This window comes from Macaca fascicularis, chromosome 12 (assembly GCF_037993035.2).
Source record: "Macaca fascicularis isolate 582-1 chromosome 12, T2T-MFA8v1.1".
Lineage (NCBI taxonomy): Eukaryota > Metazoa > Chordata > Mammalia > Primates > Cercopithecidae > Macaca > Macaca fascicularis.
This window is the reverse complement of record NC_088386.1, coordinates 129,922,824-129,946,753: the sequence shown is the minus strand read 5'-3', so window position 1 is coordinate 129,946,753 and position 23,930 is coordinate 129,922,824. Positions and strand designations below refer to the sequence as shown.

The 23,930-nt window shown below is 43.1% G+C and overlaps 1 protein-coding gene across 3 annotated transcripts in view; it reads right to left on the bottom strand.

Moving 5' to 3' along the window:
• The window catches only part of TRPM8 (transient receptor potential cation channel subfamily M member 8), a 92,314-nt gene that overhangs the window by 8,039 nt on the left and 60,345 nt on the right, over positions 1 to 23,930 (bottom strand). For all 3 annotated transcript variants that reach the window (XM_065526284.2, XM_074010554.1, XM_065526283.1), the window contains 3 exons: positions 15,313 to 15,503; positions 4,598 to 4,697; positions 3,439 to 3,472 (listed from right to left, as the gene is read on the bottom strand). In XM_065526284.2, the coding sequence (XP_065382356.1) occupies positions 3,439 to 3,472; positions 4,598 to 4,697; positions 15,313 to 15,503 (325 nt within the window). The remainder of the gene's footprint in view (positions 1 to 3,438; positions 3,473 to 4,597; positions 4,698 to 15,312; positions 15,504 to 23,930) is intronic.

Below are 23,930 nucleotides of genomic sequence, written 5' to 3'. Positions count from 1 at the left end.
ATGGGTATTTTTTTTTTTTTACAGAAATAGAAAAAAACAATCCTAAAATGTATATAATAACACAGAAGATTCTGAATAGCCAAAGCAATCTTGAGCAAAAAGAACTAAGCTGGAAGCATCACACATCCTGACTTCAAATTATATTACAAAGCTAAAGTAATCAAAACAGTATGGTACTGGCATAAAAAAGACATATAGACCAACGGAATAGAATAAAGAGCCTAGAAATAAATCCACGTATTTATAGCCAACTGATTTATCTAAAGGCATCAGTGGGGAAAGTCTCTTCAATAAATGGTTTTGAAAAAACTGAATATCCACATGTAAAAGAATAACATTGGACCCCTATCTCACACTATACACAAAAATCAACTCAAAATATCGGATCAAAGTCCTAAACATAAGACTTGAAACTGCAAAACTCCTAGAAGAAAGCCTAGGGAAAAACTTTCTTGACTTTGGTCTTGGCAATGAATTCTTGGATATGACTCCAAAAGCAAGGACAACAAAAGCAAAAATAATCAAGTGGGATTATATAAAACAAAATCTTCTTCACAACAAAGGAAGCAATAAATAAAATAAAAGGGCAACCTATGAAGTGGGAAAAAGAGATTTACAAACCATTTATCAGTAAGCACCTAATATCCACAATACATAAGGAACTCACACAACTCAATACCAAAAATACAAATAAACTGACTAAAAAGTGGGCAAAAACTTAAATAGACACTTCTCAAAAGAAGAAATTCAGATGTCAAACAGGTATATAAAAAGGTGCTCAGCACTTAATCATAGGGAAATGCAAATCAAAACCACAATGAGACCATACCTCACATCTGTTATGATGGTTATTATCAAAAAGGCAGATGATAAGTGTTGGCAAGGAGGTGGGAAATGGGGAACTCTTGTACACTATTGGTGGGAAGGTAAGTTGATATAGCTATTACAGAAAACAGTATAGAAGTTCCTCACAAAAATAAAAATATAGTTATCATATGATCCAGCAATCCCACCTCTGGGTTTAGATCCAAAAGAATTGAAATCAGGATCACAAAGAGATATCTGCCTTCTCACATTCACTGCTGCATGATTCACAATAGCCAAAATATGGAAACTACCTAATAATGTCCATCAAGAGATCAATGGATGAAGAAAATGTGGTATATACCTATAATGGAATATTTTTCAGCCTTAAAATAAGGAAAGAAATCCTGCCATTTTCCACAGCATAAGTGGAGCTGAAGGACTTTATGCTAAACAAAATAAGCCAGACACAGAAAGAGAAATACTGTGCTATCTCACTTATATGTGAAATCTAAAAGAGTCAAACTAATCGAGTCAGAGAGTAGCATGGTGGTTGCCAGGGGCTAAGAAGAAGGGGCAAATAAGGTGATATTGGTCAAAGGGCAGAAAATTTCTGTTATGCAAGATAAATAAATTCTAGAGATCGACTGTACAGCATGGTGACAACAGTTAACAATATTGGACCCATGAAATTTGCCAGGAGGAGAGATTTTAAATTAATCTCATTCCCTTACACATACCTACAACACTCACAGATGATAAATATGTAGAAGTAATACGATGTTAATTAGCTGGGCTGGGTTGTAGTGATCATTTTGCAATGTATACATGCATCAAACCATCAAATTGTACATTTTAAATATATGTAATTTTATATGTCAGTGATATCTCAATAAAGCTGTTTTAAAATAAATTTAAGAGATTCCAAAAGCTTTCTTGAGAAACAAAAGATTATCCTTAAAATTCTGTGTGAGCAAAAAGAAGGAGGGTTTTTTGGTTGTTCAGAAGGGGAGGTAAGAGGACAGAGGGGAAAATTTAAAAGAGACAGAGAGCAAGGGGAAAGGGAGGAGGAGAGGGAGGCGGTGGGACCACCTGAGTGATGGCCAAGGCTCTGCGCTGTGCAGTGGGGGTCCAGGCTGACGAACATCGAACATTCTGGACCCTGGGAGTCAGGTCAGCTGGTCCTGTATCCACAATTCTACTGCTTCTCCTCTGACCCAGGGCCCAGGCTGGGGCCAAGTCTCCCACCCTGTCCCTCTCTTCCTGCATCCACTGTTGCTGCCCTCCTCTATCCACTCTCTGCATGTCCCACAGCAGAGTCAGAACCAAGGTGTGGCTTGGGGAAGCTTTTGCCCAAACCCTAAGACGGCTTTCCATTAGCTTCCTCCAAAGTCACCCCAAATAAACTCTCAAATAAAAAACAAAACAACAAAACAAACTAAAATACTGTTTTCTCTACAAACACGCCACATAGAAGAGTTCCTACTGCGTCCAACTCCCCAACCAGATTGCTGGAGCCTCTCCTCCACGATCATTCTGATCACTCAGAGAGCACTTTGAAAGGAGGATTCCAGATAGGTCCCTCTTGGGTTTTAAAACTCCCTGAGCCTTCCCTTGCGTGGGAATAAAATCCAACTCTATAGAGGCAAGCAAGTTCCCAGGCAGAATAACCCAGACTCCCCTACTTCTTCCCACTGGGCTCTCTTCTGGTTCATGCTGCCCCTCATTGCAGCTGCTTAGAACAACCCACGGTTCTCTAGACTTAGGACCTTCACAGCTGACAACTACTACCTAGATTTTTTAAATGTTGGGGGTAAATAACACAAATAAATAAACAAGAAACTGTAAACAGATACGTTCTTATATGAGAGCTCTGCAAAGGACCCCTTTTGTTCATTTATTCATTCAATAAACATTTATTAAGGCTCTATACTATGGACAAGGTACTGGGTGGTGTAGATTTTGCCAAACCAGATGGGTCTTGTCTACCCACCGAACAGCCACAATACTGGAAGGTCTATGAATGTCATTATCCAGGATGCCATTCTCAAAATAACGTGATAGAATACCAAATATTATCTCCTCTTCAGAGCCTGGCAGGAATCTAGCATATAGGAATCAATTGTGATTTGAACCTGATTATAATTTCAGCTACCCAGCTCAGAGTGAGGGCAGGCACACTCTGTCTATGCCTGGAATTCGTATGCGTACTCACGCATTTCCAATGCCCTCCAAATAAAACAGGCAACAAATCAGAGTGGCAGCAAAGATGAGCATCGAGGCACACAGGCCCCCAGAAAGCTCTTTTGAGCCTTCCTTATGTTCCCTATAATTGTAAGCATCTTCAGCTGCCTCCACAGCTGAAAGAAAGAGAAGAGGGGGCCCTGAGTCAGATAAGACAGAAAAGATTTTAGACATCATGGAATTGGGACTTCAAGACGCTTACCTGGGCGATGCTTACAGCATAAGAAGCAATTCCATTCCAGCACCCAGCTCTTAGATAGTGAATTAAGAAAGCTGAATATAACTTCTTTTATTTTCTGACCATAACTACTGGCCTCTAGTTGAAAGCTCAAAGATATTAGTGACCAAAAAAAAAAGAAAAAAAATTCCAAACTATTAACAGATCCATACCTTTGTATCCAGTTGTCTAAATCGATGCCTCATTCTGCAAAGAAATTAATGAAAAACAAAGTGAACAAGAGAAAAAGAGATTGAGAGAGGGCTATTAGGCTCCATTTTGCAGTCTTTTAAATTAAAGTCCAGAATACAAGTCATGTTCACTCTCAGCTAGATCAAGAATCAGCTGCATTTACCTTTCTTTCTGATTGTCTTCCTAGTACCCAAACAAAGCAGAATTTTATCTCATCACAATTAGAAGCACAGCACATAAATACTATCTCTATTGATAGGGTGTTGAAAAATGACTTGTTAGTCTGTCTGTGCCTTGCAAAACCTAGATGTCAGAGTCTAGGGACAGAGGAGAGCTTAGGGCACTGTCTCTGCTGTTAAAAGAGAATGAGCATCCCATGCTTCTTTCAACAGCTGTATTGAACCCAGCAAAGGTATTCGTTGTGCTTATGTATACTCATATTTTGTTAGAGTAAAACTTGAGGTGTTTTGAGCTCTCAAGAAGAGTGACAGCTGTCAGTGAAGAACGTTAACCTTTACAATAAGAGCACACTCTACACACTTCACAGCATATTACTTGTGGGCCACCTACAGACTTAGCTATGACTTATCTATTTCTATAAGATGTTTTATCAATGTATTTCTTAATCACATGGATTTTATAACAGCTTCAGGCGATTCATAAATGAATTCAGGATTTTTCAGGGGCAGCCTGTAATAGATCAAGAAAATGGTTTGTCTATCTTCTCGTCTCTGTACTTCTTCACCACAAAGATAAATAGGTGTGTGGCACTTGCAAGATAATGCCAATGGCCCATGACCTGTGAGTCTTGCCAGAACCCACCTCTGCAGCTGCAGCAGGGGACCCACCCTCTTCTGGTTACCCAGTTTCATGGCCCTGCACTGCAGGCTCCAAATACCTCTTTCTCTCCCAGAGCCTTGAAGGGCAATTGGGATAGTAGATGGGTGTTTTTTCCCCTTCTCCAAAGGCTGGCACACACTTATGTGTTTGTCATCTTCAACTGCCCGGGTAATATCTTTGTGGTGGTATTGCTCTCTGTTGAAAATGCTCTTTACTGAGTTTGCTCAGATAAGCTGCCTACAATCTGTGGGCTTATGTCTAGAGGGAGCCTTGCAAAGTAGAAAGGGATGTCTGACATACTCCTCTGAGGTGTCGTTGGCTTTCGTGTTGATCTTGACAAGGTAATTTTCCTTCATAACACCCTCCCATGCCAAAGTCTCGTTGTCCTCATTTTTGAAACCTTGAATAATGAGAAAAAGAAAACATTCAAATTGTTTCCTTTGCCCCTTGCTTCCTAAATTAAGATCTTCTAGGCATTTTGTGAGACTCTGGAACTAAGAATGAGACTCATCCTGCACAGGCTGGTCTAACTAATGTTACCTCCTAGTGACAGCATCGGAGTGATGGAAAAGTAATGGCTTTCTCCGTAACAATGAGGAATTGAAGCTGCCTGCATGAAATAAGAATGCAATCTTTATTCTAAATAGACATCGATCCAAATCCTATCTGTGTGTTTTGTGACTTAGCAAAATCATTCCACTAATGAATTTAGTCCTCCCATTTGATATGTGCTCTTCTTCCATTTTGATGACATAAAAATGCTAAACCATTCAGCTAGATAATTGCTGATGAATTGTGTACCTACTCTCAACCTAAAATTGGGGTAGGAGATCTGGAGGAGAGGAAAATAAGCCCAAGGCATTGTTCCTGTCCTTCTGAAACATGAGACGTGGACCTCAAAGAAAATTCATCTAAGATAGAGCATGCCCTAAGATTGTTCTGGGACATATTCAAGTAAGATTCTTAGTTCAATTTATTATGGTGACTGAGCCTTTCAGATGATAAGACAACAAAAGAACAGATCCACATGTCACCTATATTTCAAGTACAAATGCAATGGATGTCAAACCTCCACACAAATTCACTGGGACAGGAGAGCACATATGCCCACACACACGTCCACTTGAAATAAATTTATGTCATTTTTAACTTTTGAGTTACCATTTAAATGTATTCATCAACATGTTAGAGTTTAGGAATAATTATAAGATTTCTCTGGATTTAAAAAGAATTAATTGGGGGTCAAAGACAGAACCAATATGCATGTGGCTGGATTAAAGCAAATTCTTTGTGTGTGTGTGTGTGTGTGTGTGTGTGTGTGTGTAGATGAAGTTTCACTCTTGTCGCCCAGGCTGGAGTACAGTGGTGCAATCTCGGCTCACTGCAACCTCCGCCTCCTGGGTTCAAGCAAATCTCCTGCCTCAGCCTCCCAAGTAGCTGGGACTACAGGCACATACCACCAAAGCCAGCTAATTTGTATATTTTTAGTAGAGATGGGGTTTCGTCATGTTGGCCCAGGCTGGTCTCAAACTCCTGACCTCAAGTGGTCTACCCACCTCAGCCTCCCAAAGTTCTGGGTTTATAGGCTTCAGCCACTGCGTGCAGCCTCGATTTAAGCAAATTCTACATAGCAAATATGGATTTATTTTTAAGTGTGGTTACTCATTTTACAAAATAATTCTTAACTAATTTTTTGAATTGTATTTTTCCCAACAAAGAAGTTTCAATGTCTTTTCTTCAAACAAAATCAATGAGGAAGTCCAACAGGAGTGCTTAAAAATCAGCACGGAAAGGGTAGACACTCCTGGACACAGACAGCCAGAGAGCAAGGATGACAAATTACCAAAAAATAAAAATAAAAAATGACCAACCTCTGTAACAGTCAAAGAAATGCTGATTGAAATGATGACATAGCATTTTCACTAACCATACTGGAAAATTAGCAGTGAAATAATGACTATATCCCGTATTGGCAAGAACGTGGATAAATAGTCCTTCCATATGAGGGGAAAATATGTCAATTGTTACTGCCTTAGGTTAATGGGGGACCAGAAGGTGGAGGAGGCGGGACAGGCAATATACAAAGACTTAAGAGGTACATACCCTTTATTTAGAAATTTCTCTTTAGAAATAACTCAAAGGAAAAAAGTATTCATTTGCTCAGAAACGAATGCATAGAACTCTTTAACAGCATTTTATGCTAGCAAAAGCATTGAAACAATCTACATGGTTAACAAGGAACTGATTAATTATGGTGCATCCATAGGCTGGAATACTACTCCACAGTTGAAGATTGTCATATAGATTAGATTGTTATTTGTGGATATGGAAAAAGTTGGCAATGTATTATTAGTTAAATGAGCAAGTTAGATTATGGATGTGTGTACACAGCGCAATCCAATCCCTACACACCCACACAAGAATAACAGAATAAACACCAGTGTGTTGACAGTATTTACCTCTGGATGGTGGGTTACATGTGCTCTTCATCTTTATTTGTGCTTTCCTATATTTTTCAAATGTCCTATAATAAATATGGATTGCTTTCTGAATCATGAAAAATAATATATTTTATGAAAAAGCAATTACTGGGTAGCATACTTTTTTATTACTTGAAAATGTCACCAAAAAAAGTACCAAAAGTCAAACTTTGGATTCTACTTATCTGAAAGTCATTTGAAAAATCCAAAGAAGAACAATTTCAAAATTAAACCCATGACGTCGCTGTCATTTGGAGGCAAAGCAAAGTACATGTAGGAAATGAATTGCCAACTAGAGGCCCTGCCACGTGCTGTGGTTTCAGGCATTAGTCATCGCCAAGGAGATGAAGCAAATGAGCAGGCAGTGACAGGCACCCTGGGGGGTCGGCAGTTAGTAAGTGGGGCTTCTGGCTCTCTCTGTCCCATTACCACCACACCACCCCAGGGTGGAGAAAGATCCTGTCCTTCTGCCATCTCCTATTCTCACTGTTTCTTTGTTTCTTCCTGAGAATATAAACTGTCTGAAGAGGGATAACATCAACAGTTACATCATTTCTCTGATTATTATGAGATCGCCACTCTCCCAGGGGCCCACTTGGGAGACAGGTCCAAATTCACTCATTCATGTCTGACTTATCTGGTGGCTTCCTTGAGCTGAAGCCTCTTGTCATTTGCTGGCCAAATTGGGGGATTTGTTTCCATTTTATAGTCATATTGTGCTTAATCAATAAATACGTTTTAGGGGAATGTAATGAATTTTGTCCTGCCTTTTCAACCTCATCCCTAATCTGGAGTACTGAATTTCCCGATTCTCCTGATCCTGGACTGAGTACAATGTATCTTTGGAGAATGGACCTTTATCCCATGCAGTCCCTTCCTCCCACACATCCTCAACCTGAATCCCACTAGTGATGGGCAGTTCACTACCTCCACAGAACAATTAATCTCATTTCCAGATAGCCCACACTGTTAGACATTGTTCTTTGTACTGAATCAAAATCTTCCTCACTGCAACTTTTATCCATTGTTTGTTTTTTCCCCTGAATCATTCAGAAAAAAGTATGACGCTTGTAGGGCTTCCGTTACATGAAGGCACAGAATGGCCCCCTAAGTCTTCTCCCAGGTCCTATAGCCACCAGCCATGACGTGGCTTCAAGACAGAACCAACGAGAGTCCTGAGGCGTGTCATTAAGTGTTTCTAGTATCTGGGTGCCATTTTTGAGTATAGTCAAATTCCAGATCTGAACTTCCAAATCCTCTCCCTGATATAAAGACTTTTTGTGCTTTTAGTTAGAATGGAATCACTTTGTCTTTCAAGGCAAAACGATGGAAAGAAAGACAGCAACTTATCCAAATTGTCAAAACACTTTCTTCATTAAGAACGGCAGTTACATATGTGTGATTGTTAATGACATCCCCAAAGTGACATTTAACATCTTAAAATAATGCTGTTAAAAGAGTTGACTATGATGATTCTTTAAGGTGTGACAGGAGTTCGGGGTCGTGAATACATTTGCATTCTGAAAGCCAGACTTTAGGGCTCACAGCTATAGGGAGAACACAGAAATATGTTATGATCAATATTTAAAGTAATATTTATGAGTACTTTGTCTCCATTTCTAAGTAGTTCAAGAACCCCACAAAAAACGATGCTTCTTGGCAAGTTAAATGTTTCTTAATTGCCACCAATTACCATGTCTAGGTTAGCAAAATTTATATTTTTACTTTCTGAATCTTCAAAATATTTGAGATTACACTAAAGGCACAGACAGAATCAGCCCTCTATGGAACATGAATCCAGTGGTGGCCGTCAGTGACCATTTTATCAAATACCCTTAGGAAAAAAACAGAAGGCAACACCTGTCCAGCAGCCACTGAAAGACACAACACCTGCGAACAGTAGAATGAGGATTTTAAAGAAAGCAGAGAGAAGGACCACCTAACCCTATTCCTTTAGTCACATGTACTGGATTCTCCCCTAGATTTTCCACTTCCAAATTGCCCTTGACTCCAAATTTCCTATTTTTCTTTTTTCAGTAGTGTTCCAGGTGGAAGCGGGGGAGCATCTCACGACCCTCCCCTCCGCCAACATCTTCCCCAAGTCACAGGAGTGAGCATCAGGACCTGAGAAGCCAATTCCACGAGGTGATTTGCGGGTCTCCCCAAACCGGCCCTGGGAGTTTCTTTGCTCACTTCTGCCTTGAGGGAAACAAGTCCAATCATCAATGAGGTGTCATGATGTATGTTTCATGGTTCTTGTCACCATTTCTTGCACTGTCGTGTCTCCTGTCTACAATTTTTCCTTCCTCTGGGATTCAGGATGGCACATTGTGACTTGGTGGGCTGAGGGCAGGGAGAGGGGGACTGTATGGAGCTAAAACATGGCTGTAGGATACAGCCCAAGCCTTACACTCGTCTCCTACAACCCTCAGTCCCGAGGTCTTCTCTGCCCTGTCCTCCTACCTCTCTTAACTCCCTCATCCCTCTGCCCACTCCTTGCTCTGTCGTGCCATCTCAGCCTCTGCCCCTTTGCCTGGCTAATTCCAATTCATCTTCTGGGTCTTAGCTTGAATATTCCCTTCCTCCATAAATATTCCCTGAGGCACCCTAGTCAAGGGTTTAAATGTCCTCTGTGGCCATCATAACCCCCTGCACAATCCCTAAAATTAGTGTTTCCCACACTTTTAAATTAAGGCCTTTCCATTTTCATTCTCTGTTCCCCACTCTCCCAGATGATGAGCCCTGCTCAAGGGCACAGATAGCTTCTATCTTATTTAGCACCATATCCACAGGGCCCACTATCATGTGGTAGGCTCTTGGCATGCATTTGTTGAATCGGCTCTCCTAGGCCCCCTCACTCCCTGCATCGCAGGCTCTCCATGAAATTATCTACCTCACCTCTGGTCTAGCTCCCACCAAATGATGGCCTCCAGGCCCAGCCCATGTGCCGTTGTTCATGGCTGCATCCCCAGAACTGAGACTTCATGTTTGTGCAGGACTGACCCCCTCCTGCAAGAGGACTGCTTTTACACTATTTATTTTTATAGGTGCTAAGCGGGGGGTGCTCCTTTTCATGCTGTGCTTTTCTTGCCTGTGCACAATTTCCACACATTCTTGTGCTCACTCAGTTTTCCAATTTAGATCTGTGGGTAGTGTGGGGTGCGTTTTACAGAACTCTGCCAAAGTGGACTGTGGCAGGAAATGAGGTTGGTAGACTCTTGCTTCTGAAATTTATTAGAACTCAATGATGTTCCTTTCTAACTTTTATCCCCCTACTTAGACATTTTATGAGCACTTTTTTTTTATTGGTTTCTGGGGACCATCCAGAATATAAGTGATGATAGGGTTTAGGACCCACTACCTCAAAATATGGCACCATGGCATATTGGATATTTTAAACAGAAAGAACTGGAGAAAAACCACACAATCAGGAAGGTCTCTCTGATCTGACTTTTCCTGCCCCTCTCCCCTGAAGCAGGTCATATCACCTAGGAAGGATTTTCTGACCTTCCCCTACAGCAGGTCATAGGACCCTCATGTGAGAGGCACCCTCCTTATACATAGAGGAAAAGAGTGTCCTCATCTCCAAAGACACAGGGATGCAGAGAGAAATGTGAATGCATAGGCCTTGCTAGGTCTCCCAGTTTATTACCATGGGATCATACTCTGTTTGCCCTATCCTATTTCTCCACAACCCTCCACTCTTCATTAAACCTACCATTAAAAATGTTCAAGTTTGGCTGAGAACAGTAGCTAACGCCTGTAATCCCAGAACTTTAGGAGGCTGAGGCAGGCGGATCACTTGAGGTCAGGAGTTCGAGACCAGCCTGGTCAACATGGCGAAACCTGTCCCTACTAAAAATACAAAAATCAGCCTGGCATGGTGGTGCACCCCTGTAATCCCAGCTACTCAAGATTCTGAGGCAGGGGCATTGCTTGAACTCCGGAGGTGGAGGCTTCAGAGAGCCAAGATTGCGCCACTGCACTCCAGCCCGGGGGACAGAGCGAGACACCATTTCCAAAAAAAAAAAAAAAAAGGTTGTTTCTTTGGATCTTCCTTTCCTTATGAAGGCTCCAATGCCACATAAAACTTAGATTAAATTTCTATGCTTTCCTCTGTCTTTTGCTATAGGGATCTCAGCCATGAGCCTAAGATAGGTAGAAGAAAAGATATTTTTCCTCCCTGACCGTAATGAGATAACCGAATAATTTATAAATATTAAGGAAGCCATTAGCCATTTCATTCCCAAATTGCCAAAGGTCATTTTCTGGAGCCAAGTTTATGCATTTTAAAAACATCGACATAGGGCCGGGGGACAGTGGCTCATGCCTGTAATCCCAGCACTTTGGGAGGTCGAGGCGGGCAGATCACGAAGTCAGGAGTTCAAGACCAGCCTGGCCAAAATAGTGAAACCCTTTCTCTACTAAAAATACAAAAATTAGCCAGGCTTGGTGGCAGGCGCCTGTAGTCCCAGCTACTTGGGAGGCTGAGGCAGGAGAATTGCTTGAACCCAGGAGGCAGAGGTTGCAGTGAGCCGAGATCGTGCCACTGTACTCCAGCCTGGACAACACAGTGAGACTCTGTCTCAAAAATAAATAAATAAATAAATAAATAAATCATCCACATTGACCACAGATGCTGCTCAGAAAGAATGTGCTCAGGAAAGGATTTTTTTAAAGAATGGAAAACATACTCGATCTTCAAATTACTTGTGAAAATATATCAATTTTGGAACAGTAGTAACAGAAAATCAGCTAAGTGCAGATTATGCTGAAGAAGCTCTTTCTTAAAGATCTGCTGGAACTGCCTGGGCATGGTGAGGATCAGGAAAGGCACCCCGGGGTCAGCCCATGTAACCAGCATTTTCCAGGCGTGAATGCAGCTGCAGATGTCAGGGCACAGAAAATTTGGTTTTAAATTGTTCAAGGCATCAAAGATAATGTTGGACTGCTCAAACTACCCAAGTCTGGTATGGTAGGTGAGTTAATGAGAGGTAAGCCCCCATGCACCTTGCTCCAAGGGAGCCACGCATTTCTGCTGTGATTTGGGAGTAGGACGGGCAGTGAGAAGTTCTCCTTCTTTTGATAGACCAGCGTTGGGTGGGGGAGGCACTCTCAGAGGACCAGCGCATTCAGCTCAGTGATGCCTAGAGTGGTAGGTGGCCAAACAGGGCCACAATGGCCAAACAGGGCCGTGGATTCTTCCACCCACCAGGCAGGCTGTCCTTCCCACCCAGAAGCGGAGTCACATTCTCTACCAGCTCCGTCTGGGTGGGCCTGTGACTTGCTTGGACTAATAGAATGCAGCAGAAGTGACGTCATCTGACTTTCTGAGCCACGGTCTCAGGGGCCTTGCAGCACCTGCTCTTTGCAGGAACCCAGCTGCTACGTGTGGTGACACTGAGACTCCCTGTGCTGCCTAGCCAGCCCTGCACGTGAGAATGCGTGTGGACGTCTGGACCAGCCAGCCTGGGGCCCAGCTTCCAACCACTGGATGCTTCAAGGAGCAGAGGCAGCCAGCCCAGCCCAGCCCAGCCCAGCCCTGCCCCACCCCAGGAGGGACCCACAGAATCAAGGGCAAATAAATGCTTTCAGGAAACCAAGTTTCGGGGTGACTTGTTACACAATTATATATAACTGATTCACTTAGAGACCTAAAATGGCCCTCTTTTATTTTTTTCACAAGAAGGTAACTGAAAATGAAAATCCTGAAGGTACCAAAGCATGGTCCAACCTGAGTCATTCACTCTACATCCCTTGTCAGCACACTGGGCCGTGTGAAGACCAGAAGGGTGACCAGCAGTCCCTGAAGCCAAGGAGGTTCCCAGAAGGCAGAAATTTCCATGTTACAATTAATAGTCCTGGGCAGATGGGTACAAGCTGCTCACCCTAACTGAACGGGGACACTCTGCTAACCTGAACAGGATGGGGTCAAGCTGCTCACCCTAATCAGATGGGCATAGGCTGCTCACCCTAACTGGGTGGGCACAAACTGGTACCCTAACTGGATGGGCACAAGTGGCTCATCCTAACTAGCTGGGTACAATCTGCTCACCCTGACTGGATGGGCACAGGTGACTCACCCTGACTGGATGGGCACAGGTGGTTCACTCTAACTGGATGGGCACAGGTGGCTCACTCTAACTGGATGGGCACAGGCTGCTCACCCTGACTGGATGGGCACAGGCGGCTCACCCTGACTGGATGGGCACAGGCGGCTCACCCTGACTGGATGGGCACAGGCGGCCCACCCTGACTGGATGGGCACAGGTGGCTCACCCTGACTGGATGGGCACAGGCGGCTCACCCTGACTGGATGGGCACAGGTGGCTCACCCTGACTGGATGGGCACAGGCTGCTTACCCTGACTGGGTGGGCACAAACTGGCACCCTAACTGGATGTGCACAAGTGGCTCACCCTAACTAGCTGGGTACAATCTGCTCACCCTAACCGGATGGGCACAGGTGGCTCACCCTAACTGGATGGGTACACGCTGCTCACCCTAACTGGATGGGCACTAGCTGGCACCCCAACTGGTTGGACGCAGGCTGCTCATCCTAACTGGTTTCCCAGGATGCAGGACTCTCAGTACTAAGATGGGGAAGTCCTGGGCAAACCACGACGAGATGGTCACCCTAGGCCCTCGGCACATTTGCCATCCTGAGTCCCTTCCTTCAGAAAAAAAATATTAAAAATATTTTATGACTTAGTTGGTATAAAAGAAATACATTAATACATGTGAGAACACTTTCTTTAATCTAAAGGCTCATTTTTTTCTTCTGATTTTTAAAGAAAACGTAAAGATGTTCAGGAGCCCCTGAGGTCCTGTGGGCCCTGGCACTGTGCCTGATGGAGGAGTTGGCCCCACAGCTACACCCCCACCCCAGAGATGGATCCTTGGCTTAGGTCTGAGGTTAGGGGGTGAGGAAAAAGGCCAGGGGTACCCTTTCTACCTTTTCTTTTGTGTCCAAACATCCAAACGAATAAAAACAGGTCCCTTCCTCCCTGCACGCTTAATCTGGTTGAGGTGTAACTGCGGGCTAGGAAGATTGTCTGGCTTAGTGATTCTGGGAGAAACCCAAGCCTGGTGTGGGCTCCTGCAGGGCCAGGAAGAGAGCTGGGTGCCAGCTGCCTGCATTCAAATGACATGCGGCTGATAGCTGCTCCCACTTCAAGGGTAGGGAGAGGTGGCTCGGTGGGGAGCTGCCTGTACCCCAGTTTGTGAGGACTAAGAAGGTAGGTGACCACATAAGAGTCAGAATGATCCACAGTCCGATGTGTGGATGGGTTGATGGCTGCCTTCCTGAAGAGATTAGTGTGTGGAGTCTGTGGGGTGGACCCCTGGAAACCAGAGGCTGGGGTGGGGGCAGCCACCAGAAAACATGGCCAAGTCCTAGGAGTTGGGGTCAGAGGGGACAGCCAGGGGACTCTCTGAAGGACCCCTGAGTGCCCACACAATCAAGGATCAGTTTCAAACATGTGCCAGGTTAGAGGGCATGGAGCAGCCCAGAACGGCATCACTAAGAAAAGGCTTTCAGCTGGCCTTCCCATCCTGTCCCTCTGTGCTCCAGCTGCGGAGGGTCAGTCCCCACAGCCGGTGAATGGGAAAGAAGGGAGGGAACAGCCCACTGCCCACCCTCCCTGACGGCCCCATCAGCTGGGAGGGGTGAGGGGGAGGGGGAGTCTCACCGCTAAATAGCAATTAATAGGCTGGTTAATATATTGAACTGCACGTTCCTCCCTTCCTTCCTTCCTTCCTTCCTTCCTTCCTTCCTTCCTTCCTTCCTTCCTTCCTTTCAGATGGAGTCTCGCTCTGTTGCCCAGGTTGGAGGGCAGTGGTGTGATCTCGGCTCACTGCAAGCTCCACCTCCCAGGTTCAAGCAATTCTCCTGCCTCAGCCTCCCCAGTAGCTGGGACTACAGGCGCACACTGCCACGCCCGGCTAATTTTTTTGTATTTTAGTAGAGATGGAGTTTCACCGTGTTGCCCAGGCTGGTCACGAACTCATGAGCTCAGGCAATCCGCCCGCCTCGACCTCCCAAAGTGCTGGGATTATAGGCATGAGCCACCGCCTATAATGTTTTCTCAAGTAAACAATGTTTTCTCAAGTAAAACAATTGTAAGATTTTTCCATTTTCCTAAGAAGAATCACAAACCCTGCTGGAGTCAGGTTTAAAGGTTCCTAGAGAATAAATTTCATGGGAACAATGAAAAGCAAAAACAAAGTCATGACTGGACTCTATCCCATGAATTCTGCCCGTTCAACATACTATTTACATTATTACATGATCTGTCCCAAAGTCATTCATTCCCCACAAAGTAGGCTATCCCGGCAGTTCCACAGTGCTTTCTTCATCTACGCTTCCTCTAGGGCAATTCATTGGTTGGCCTGATGCCTGATCTTTACAGATGTACAGATGTGAACAGTGAAAGAACTTGTGAATAACTCCTTCCTGTTGAGATACACACCAGGCATCTTTCCCTGAAATTAATCGCTGCTTCTGATCCCAAGCCCACATGGATAAACCACTCACAGCAGACAGAAGACTCCATGTTTTTCTCCTTACAGCAACACTTGAAGCACTTCTTCACCACCATGTAGAAGTAAGCGAAGACGACGAAGGGGAAGGGGATATTGAGGCGGCTGCAGTACTCCTGCACCAGGAAGTACCTCTGGAACTTCCAGACCTGGTCATTGTTCTCCTGGACAGTGCCCACCGTGTAGCTGGCGAGAAAAGAGAGAAAGCCAAGACTTAGCATCGCGCATGCCTCATCGCTAAACTGCCAAGTATGGCAATAGTGGTATTAAGCTGTTACTGCAATAGCTTAAGTCCAGACAGGAGAGAAGAACCCAGACTGATACAAGAGCCAAAATACCTCAGCAGGAAGTGAAAGTGGTCTTCAATTCATGCTGGGTCAAAAGTGTGTCTGGCTTTTAGTGTTTTGTTTTTTTAAATCACAAAAAAATGCTCAACAAACTTTAAAATTATTTTATTTCAAGATATTTCAATGACTCTCTTTTTGTGTTCATTTTCTCATGATGTTAGATACAAAGGGGTCCAAGATGTCAACACCCTTGGAACTAGCATGGTGGCCCTCATCCATGTCTAAGTGTAAACAGCCTGGGAAGAAAACAGCTTGTTAGTGTTTATCAAGAGCCTTAAGAATGTTCATCCCTTTGACCCAATGACTTTACTTCTGGGAACTTAACCTAAGAATAAGGAAATACTAAGAAAAAAAATATATGTAAATGAATATATATGTGTGACTATTGGCCACCAGCACCATAGGTAACAGCTGCCCCCACCTCCTACTCAAAGAGAAAGAAAGAAACTTAATGTTCATCACTAAGAAAATATGTCACACATTACGGTTAATCAATAGGATTACATTATGCAGCCATTAAAGCTATGAATAATTGTTTTACTACAGGGAGATGCTTATCATATATGTTAAGTGAAAATAATTAGGCTCAAACTTGTGCTTACAATATGGTTTCGTTATGCAAATCTCAGTTCACAAAGAGAAATAGATCAACCACAAATGGCGGTCACCTTGGGCATCACGTCTTGGGTGCTCTTTATTCTCTTTTCCATTTGCTTTCCAGCATGGCGAAATGAGTATGAATTACTTCCATAATGATTACAATGTTTATTTTGTGTCTTATTCCAAAATAGATAATGCCAAGGATTTCTCTGTTACAAATTAAACCAAAACTATAAAATAGCTAACACTTATTATAAACCAGACACTGTTCTAAGCGATCTGCTTAAATTAATTGGCTTTATCTACAAACAACTCTCTGATGTATGTCTATTATCTATGACGTCTATTATCATCTACAATGAACAGATCAGGAAATGGAGGCACAACAAAGGTAAGTGAATTGTCTGAGTCCCCCAGTTAGGAAGTGTTGAATCCGGGATTTGGACCCCACAATCCAGCCCCACGTCTATTTGCTTCACTGCTACATGATACCACCTCACAGAGGGGAGCGGGAAATGTTTTAAGCAATGCTCTATTTCAAAAAAGGGGTTTGAGATGTGCTTCATTTCCAAAGGATTTTACTGGGCTACTTGCTAGCTTAGCATTTTAGATAACTACAAAGTATATGACAATGTGCAAAGTTCAACCATCCAAGACATTTTTATTGCTAATATCAAATCATCCTTTCAAGAGCCAAAGAAGCTGCAACGAACTGTTTGAAGGCAAATCCTGATGGGGGAAGCATTAAATTATCTAAATTCTGGGGAACATCCTCAATGAGGTCAGGCAGAAAAATCGATTACATATGTTATGAGACCTCATTCTTGCACCTTAGTACATTACATTACATTAGACTTAAGTATCTTAAGCAAAAAAATGTCAGATATCTATGCAAAACACTAACCTACACAGACAATGGTTATGGCTTTGCTTAAAGTTTAGCTTCGTTTATCTTGGTGTTTAATAATGAATGGAACACTTCTGCAATCTACACTAGGGTCTGGATCCTGTGTAAGGCAGACTTGTAGCAAGTGCCTCTTGAACAGGGTGAGATCCTTAAAGGGAAAGGATTTATGTTTATTAAACATCTCTTACATGTAAGCTCCTATACCAGGCATGTAAATTGGTTGCTTGACTGATCCTCACATCATCCCTGAGTGGTAGATTGCTTAGGTGAAAAACAACCCGGACTGGGATGTATTACAGTGCAGCCAATCCAATCTAGCAGCCAGCCTGGCATTTCTTCTAAATGTAGGTCAGGTTGCTTTGAGGCTAATACCAAGCATCATTATCCACCCTCTCTAGCCCGCAGCTGGTTCTGTTGCCTACAAAATGCACTGCATGCTTCTGCTGCTGTAACGAGACAGGTGTGCATGCAGCAGCCCCAGATTAGGGAAGGCCAGGCTAAAAACTTGCCAGAAATCAGAGTTTACTACTTGGACCAGAACAACTTACCATTCAAATTATCATCCCTGGAAGTAACTTGAAATATTCGAATTTGGGGAATTTAACCTATAAATAAGACGAGATGAACGTGAAGATATTTTAAGCAATGTTGTATTTCCAAAAAAGAATTAGATGCTGTATTTCAAAAAAGGAAATGGAATATTTGACTATATATCTAGTAAAAAAAAAAAAAAAAAAAAAAAAAAAAAAAAAAAAGGATTATACTGACTTCCCAGAACTCTAACACCAAAGAAAAAATTAAAACAACTGCATCCATTTTCGTGCATTGATGTTGTTTTCTGAGGTACTATTCCAAAGGAAGCAATAAGTCCTATTGAAAGGAGAAACTTCCAGGATGCTCAGAGCAGGGGAAAGCATTCTCTCCGGCAAGTGGGCCCCCGTCTTCCTCAGAGAGCTGAGAGTGGAAATGCAGCCCAGCAGAGTCCATGTAGGAAGAGATTTATTGCACCATGGCTTAAGTGGCCACTTGGAGTCAGGGAAAAACATATCTTCTAGATCATCTAAAATAGGGATTGGAAAACTGCAACTTGGGACCAAGCCAAGCTCCTCACCAGTTTTTGTACAGTCCATGGGCTAAGAATGACTTTTACAAAGCAGGGAAGTGCGGGTGGGTACAGCATCACTGAATACTGCTTCTTTTGACACATCTGACCAACGACCCTAGCTGGCCCTTACAGAGAAAGTCTGCGATCCCTGAGCTATAGTGCACGTAGGCCAGTGCCCATGAATAAGGCTTTGTGTTTATAACATTCCCTACTTTAAAGAGCTCTGCCTCATATGTCACCAATCATTTGTTCCCCAGGACAACCAGGTTGACTGCATGGCCCCTCCTGCTGGAAGGGTACCTTCCTCTGTACCTCAAGGGCAAAGGTGGATCCAGTGAGCAGCAATGCTTTCCCAGACAAACAGCACACATCTCAGGGGGTGTGAGTGAACCAGCTGATAACTGGACATTAATACCCAAAAGTCATTTTGCATAAATAATGCATATTCAGGATCGGCTAGGCTGAGGTTTATTTATACACCGAGGTCCACCTGACCCGGATGGCAGCAACTTCCAAAATGTTCTGTTTCTCTCAAGTCAGTCCAGGACTCAGCCAAATAGACATGAGGGTTCTCCAGAGGGGGGCTCCTAATGGAGTGATGCTTCCACCTGCTTTCCTAAAACAATGTTTTTATTCTGTAGACACTGTTTTCAAATTCTGTAAAGGGGAGAGTGAACTCTGCAGAAAAGGATTTTCTGGGCCAGCACGTGCACACCCCCTCAGCAAAGCAAGCATCAGAGCGGCTTACAGACCATCTCTCATGCCCGGGGTCTCACCCGCCCCAACTGAGATGGTTCTCAAAGTCTCCTTGACAACCAGTGGCCATCTGGTGTTGTCCCTGAGAGAATTCTGCAATTTTCCCTTTGTGCATCTCTCCAGCAATATCTTGTGCCCTTGGCGTCCTGTCCCTGGCAAACACCCAGCTGGCTGGAGACGTGCAGTGACAGCTGAGGTCCATCTCCTGAAACCAGTTGAGCACCTTCAGCTGAGCAGGAGAGGAGGAGGAAGGAGAGGCCCTGCAGAGGGACAGCAGTTCAGAAACTCACTGAGATTGGAAATGCTACCAAGAGGGAATAGACATTTAGAATTCAGATAGCTTTGTACATAAATGAAGTCCAGAAGTACATTAAAAAAAAATACACCATGACCACAGAATAGGATGACTAAATATTAAAAACATTTATATCATTCATCATTTGTACAATACATCATAATACTAGATCAAAAGGAAAAATAGCATTTCAATAGCTGCTAGAAAGTCTTCTGGCAACATATAACATCCTTTTCTGACTAGGAAGAGAAAGAGAAAGGAGCTTAATAAACAAAAAAGAGGAGGAACTTTCCATGACATGATAAAAAAAAAAAAAAAAAGGTAATTTAGTAAGGAGAGTCATTCCAGAATAAATAAGGAAAACTTTAATATCCTTCCTATGTACCAAAAAGTAGTCACTGAAAAAACATAACAGAAAAAGTACCTTACTTTTTTTTCCCCCAACCATAAGTGGCTGAAAATAAATTAACAAGGAATCTGCCAGATGCATATGAAAAAGACCATAAAACTTTACTGGGAAATTATATATGTTTGAATGAGTGAAAATCATACCATTTCTTCTCAATAGTAGGATGCTAAATTCCCTTAAATGATTCCACAAAGCTAACATCATCACAATAAAATTCACAAGAATTTTTGGGGGAAGGAGAAAGAAGAAAGAATTCACAAGACAAGCCTTAGGCTCCTCTGTACAATTAAATATACAAGAAATGCCAGAAAAGTTTTGAATAAGAATAATGAGGGAAACTTGTACAACAGATGTTAGAATGATTAAAAAAAAAAAAAAAAAAAAAAAAAAAAAACTTCAGTAATCAAAGCCATTTGGTAGTAAAAACCAAAATATAAAGACAGATCCACAGAACAGAATGCAAAATCTGCAACAAAATTCACAAGGAAAAAGTAGATGCTAAAACAATGGCAGAATTTTCAAATACATTGAAATACAAGAAACTTGTCAGCTAGCTCTCTATCAGATGGACGCCTCATCCAAACTTTGCATAGATTTCATGCATTTTCCTTTGTTGCTCCTTCCCCAGCACACAGGCAATATCTAGCCAGTACTGCTCCATGGCCCGTGGTGACACTGACTTTTTGCTCTCTCTGACGCACTGGTGTGTATGTTAAACTGTGTAACACATCCTGGTTCCCCTCTCATTCTACAACATCAAAAAAGCAAGTACAAAGCCAACAACAGCCAACAGTAAGAGATGACCAGCGATTGGATCGCACTGATTTGGAAGGGATAATTCAGGTTAGTATATTGCTAATAGAGTAAGCAACTAAGACTGTGCCATATACCTGCACAAAGACCCATGAAATTTCTCTTCACCTTCAGGAAAATGTCCAAATTCTTTAATATGCCATAAAAGACCCTCCATGACCTAGCTCCTGCGCACCTTTCCACCCTCCCTGGCTCTTGATTCCTCCTCAGACTAACATTATCTCCCCTGCTTCTATATCTCCTACCAACACTCCGGGCTCTGGGTCCATGATCCTTCAAGCAAACATCACCCCCATCTAGAAGCTGCTGCAGATCCTAGGCTCCCCTAGCCAACAGTCTCACAATTAATAACTCCCTCCTCTGCAAACAGCCTCTCCATGCTGTTTATATTACATTATATTATATATATAATATTCAAATGTTTCCATGTCATCTCTTCCCTTAACAGCAGGGACTTAACCTTTCTCTGCCTCCCACTCCTTATGGGTAAAATGGCAATAAGGCTGCCTGCACCTGAAGCAGGTTGGATGAGGTGGTCAGAGCCTCCCTTGACAGGAAATAAGAAACTTGTCAAATTGATGAAGAGAACAAACCGCCTAACAGTGCACAGACCGCATCCTGAGCTCATGGTTAGAACATCCTACAGCAAAAAGGCAGAAGCAAAAGGGAAGAATCCCCACACTTGCACAAGCACAGAAACCTGTGATTAGTGTCCTTGGGCTGAACTGTGCTCATTATAATAGTAAAAAACGCACCCCCGGGTGGAGATTTAAAATGCTTATGAGACATGCGATGGATGTACTAGCACGTACAGCCGCTGCACGTGTGGGTCTAAGAAACCACTCCTAACATGCTTAATAGCAACACCCCTTCCCACCCCTTCATGAATAATCATGCAAATTTCCTATAAAGGAACATCCCCCACTATTAGAGCTGTCTTGCCTTTGAACGGCCCGTTCTGACCAGCTGCTAGAGTGTGTTTTGGTTTTGCAATCAACTCTCTTGCTTGCTTTTACTTTTGACTCACTTTCAAATTCTTTTCTGTCCCAAAGTCAAGAACCTGAACTAGCCCACCGGCTACACACCTACACAAAAATGAGTCATCATTAAATGAGGTGACCCCTGTAAACCACTTGAACCTGCGCCCAGCATGGGAAAGCTTCAATAAATATTAGCTATTGTTACTATTACAATTATCTGCGCTCTTCTTTCTATTCTTTTCACCCCAATTCAATAACCTCCCTTAGACTGTTCACACACTACTCAAACCTTTAGTTTGTATCGGGTCATTATTTTCTTCTTTCTACTTTTCTGCATGTTTATATTATTCCTAAGATCTGAAAAACATTTTTAGAAACTATTCGACATCAGGATATGTTTGACGAGTCCTTTTCAGAACTGCATGGGGTGAACTTATGTTCAGGACATGATGCTTATAAACGCCCTAGCTCCTGGTAAGTCGACCTGGAGTCATTTACTGACTTTAAGTTCACTTCCTGCCTCTGATAAGCCACACAGGGCCTGTGATCGATAATTTTAATGTAGAATAATCACAGATGTTCACGTCCATTTCCTTTCTCTGTTGAACACCATCTAGAGAGCACTCCAATACTCCTTCAGAATTCCCAAGGGTACATTTGCATTGCAGTTAATAAGGTTGCCATTGTGTATGGTTAAGCTTTTAAATGAGTATTTTGATGTGGTACCAGGGAAGGGTCACAGCCTGGGGCCATCTGCTCACGGAGTAAGTCCTGAACAGCTTTAACAATGACCAGAAACAGTGTTCCAAGGACTTAACCTAAGGATACCAACACGGCGTCTCTCGCTGTTCTGGAGCTCCCCGGACAGTTATTAGCAAGAAAAGGGCCTCTGGTTTAAGCCGGAGCTAATCGAGGAGGCTCCCCAAGGACAGGGATGTTGCAAGTTGTCACAGTGGGGCAACAGTAGGATGTGATGCAGTGGCTCTGGCCTCATGGGGAAGAGACCTGAGTTAAGCCAGATAACGCACAGCCAGGACCACAGTCACTGAGCTGTTGGGACTTCATCTCCTTCACCTGAAAGTGACAGACGAGGCTCCCATCCTGCTCAGCTCCAAATTCAATCATTTCATTATCAAAATGCAGGTAATGGATTACAAAAGTGTCACGGTTCTCGTGAATGACTCCTTCAGACAGCTCACAGTGCATAGATTCAAGAGAGCTCTAAATACCATGTGCCTCGCTGAGATTTACCGAGTTAGCATAACTCAAAGGCCATGGCTTTAAGAGCTGTCAGTCTTTTTGTTTAATGTCTGTAATTATAGTTAGTGGTGAGTTCTTACAGGACTATGCAGTGTAGCTACGATATCTTATCACTGTAAGGAAAGGCCTGAAGCCATCCCACTCCCCCCTCGCCTTTGCTTCAGGTTTTGGGATTGGTCTGGTTTTTTTCCCTCTCTTATGGAGACATAATCACCCATCACCTGCTGCTTCTCTCTGCAGCTCAGATGTTGGCCCCTCTGATGTTTGGACACCATTTGGACATCATGACATTAGCTGGCTCCCTGTGAGTCAGACAGGCTTCTGGATGCCCAAGTCCCTCCCTGCCACCAGCTAGGTGGTGAGGGAGAGTTTCACCTTCCCTCCTTAGGGCCATGTGGAACTAGCAGCCACATAATCTTCATGGCCCAGACACCTAGCACAGAGCAGATGTTCAACATTTACGTGATGATTCTCTTGCCGATTTGTTACTCACCATTGATGCTTCTCAGTATATAATACACCAGGAAACTAAGCTCATAACTAATAACTAAATAATGAACTAAACATGGGTAAGAACCCGTTTTTTTCATTCATTGAATAAACCCACAAAGTGCCAGGTGCTGAGATGGCAGGCACAATCTTCACCCTCCAGAGTTCACCGTTTGCAAGGAGAGAAGGTTGTTACTATGCGAGTAAAAAAGTGCCATAGGGGCTCAAAGAGTCTCTGTGTGAAGTGGGGAGGCCATCAGGTACCACCCTGGCAAAAGACGATTCCTGTCTCTGTAAAGAGCAAGCAGGAACTGGGCAGGAAGAGAAGTTCAGGATGGAACAGGCAATCCAGACAGAAGACAAGTATGTGCAAAGCATCAGGCATGGCAGATCACCCCGTTTAAGGACGAGCATATGGGAGGCCTGCCAGGGGACAGAGAGTAGGGAATGAACATGGTGGGGAAGCTGAGAAGCCTGAAATTTATCCTGAATGCTGTAGGGAAATACTGAAATCCTTTCAGAATTTTAAGCAGAACAATGACTGTGTTAGTCCATTTTCACACTGATGATAAAGACATACCCAAAACTGGGCAATTTACAAAAAAAAAAAAAAAAAAAAAAGAGGTTTAATGGACTCACAGTTCTACCTGGC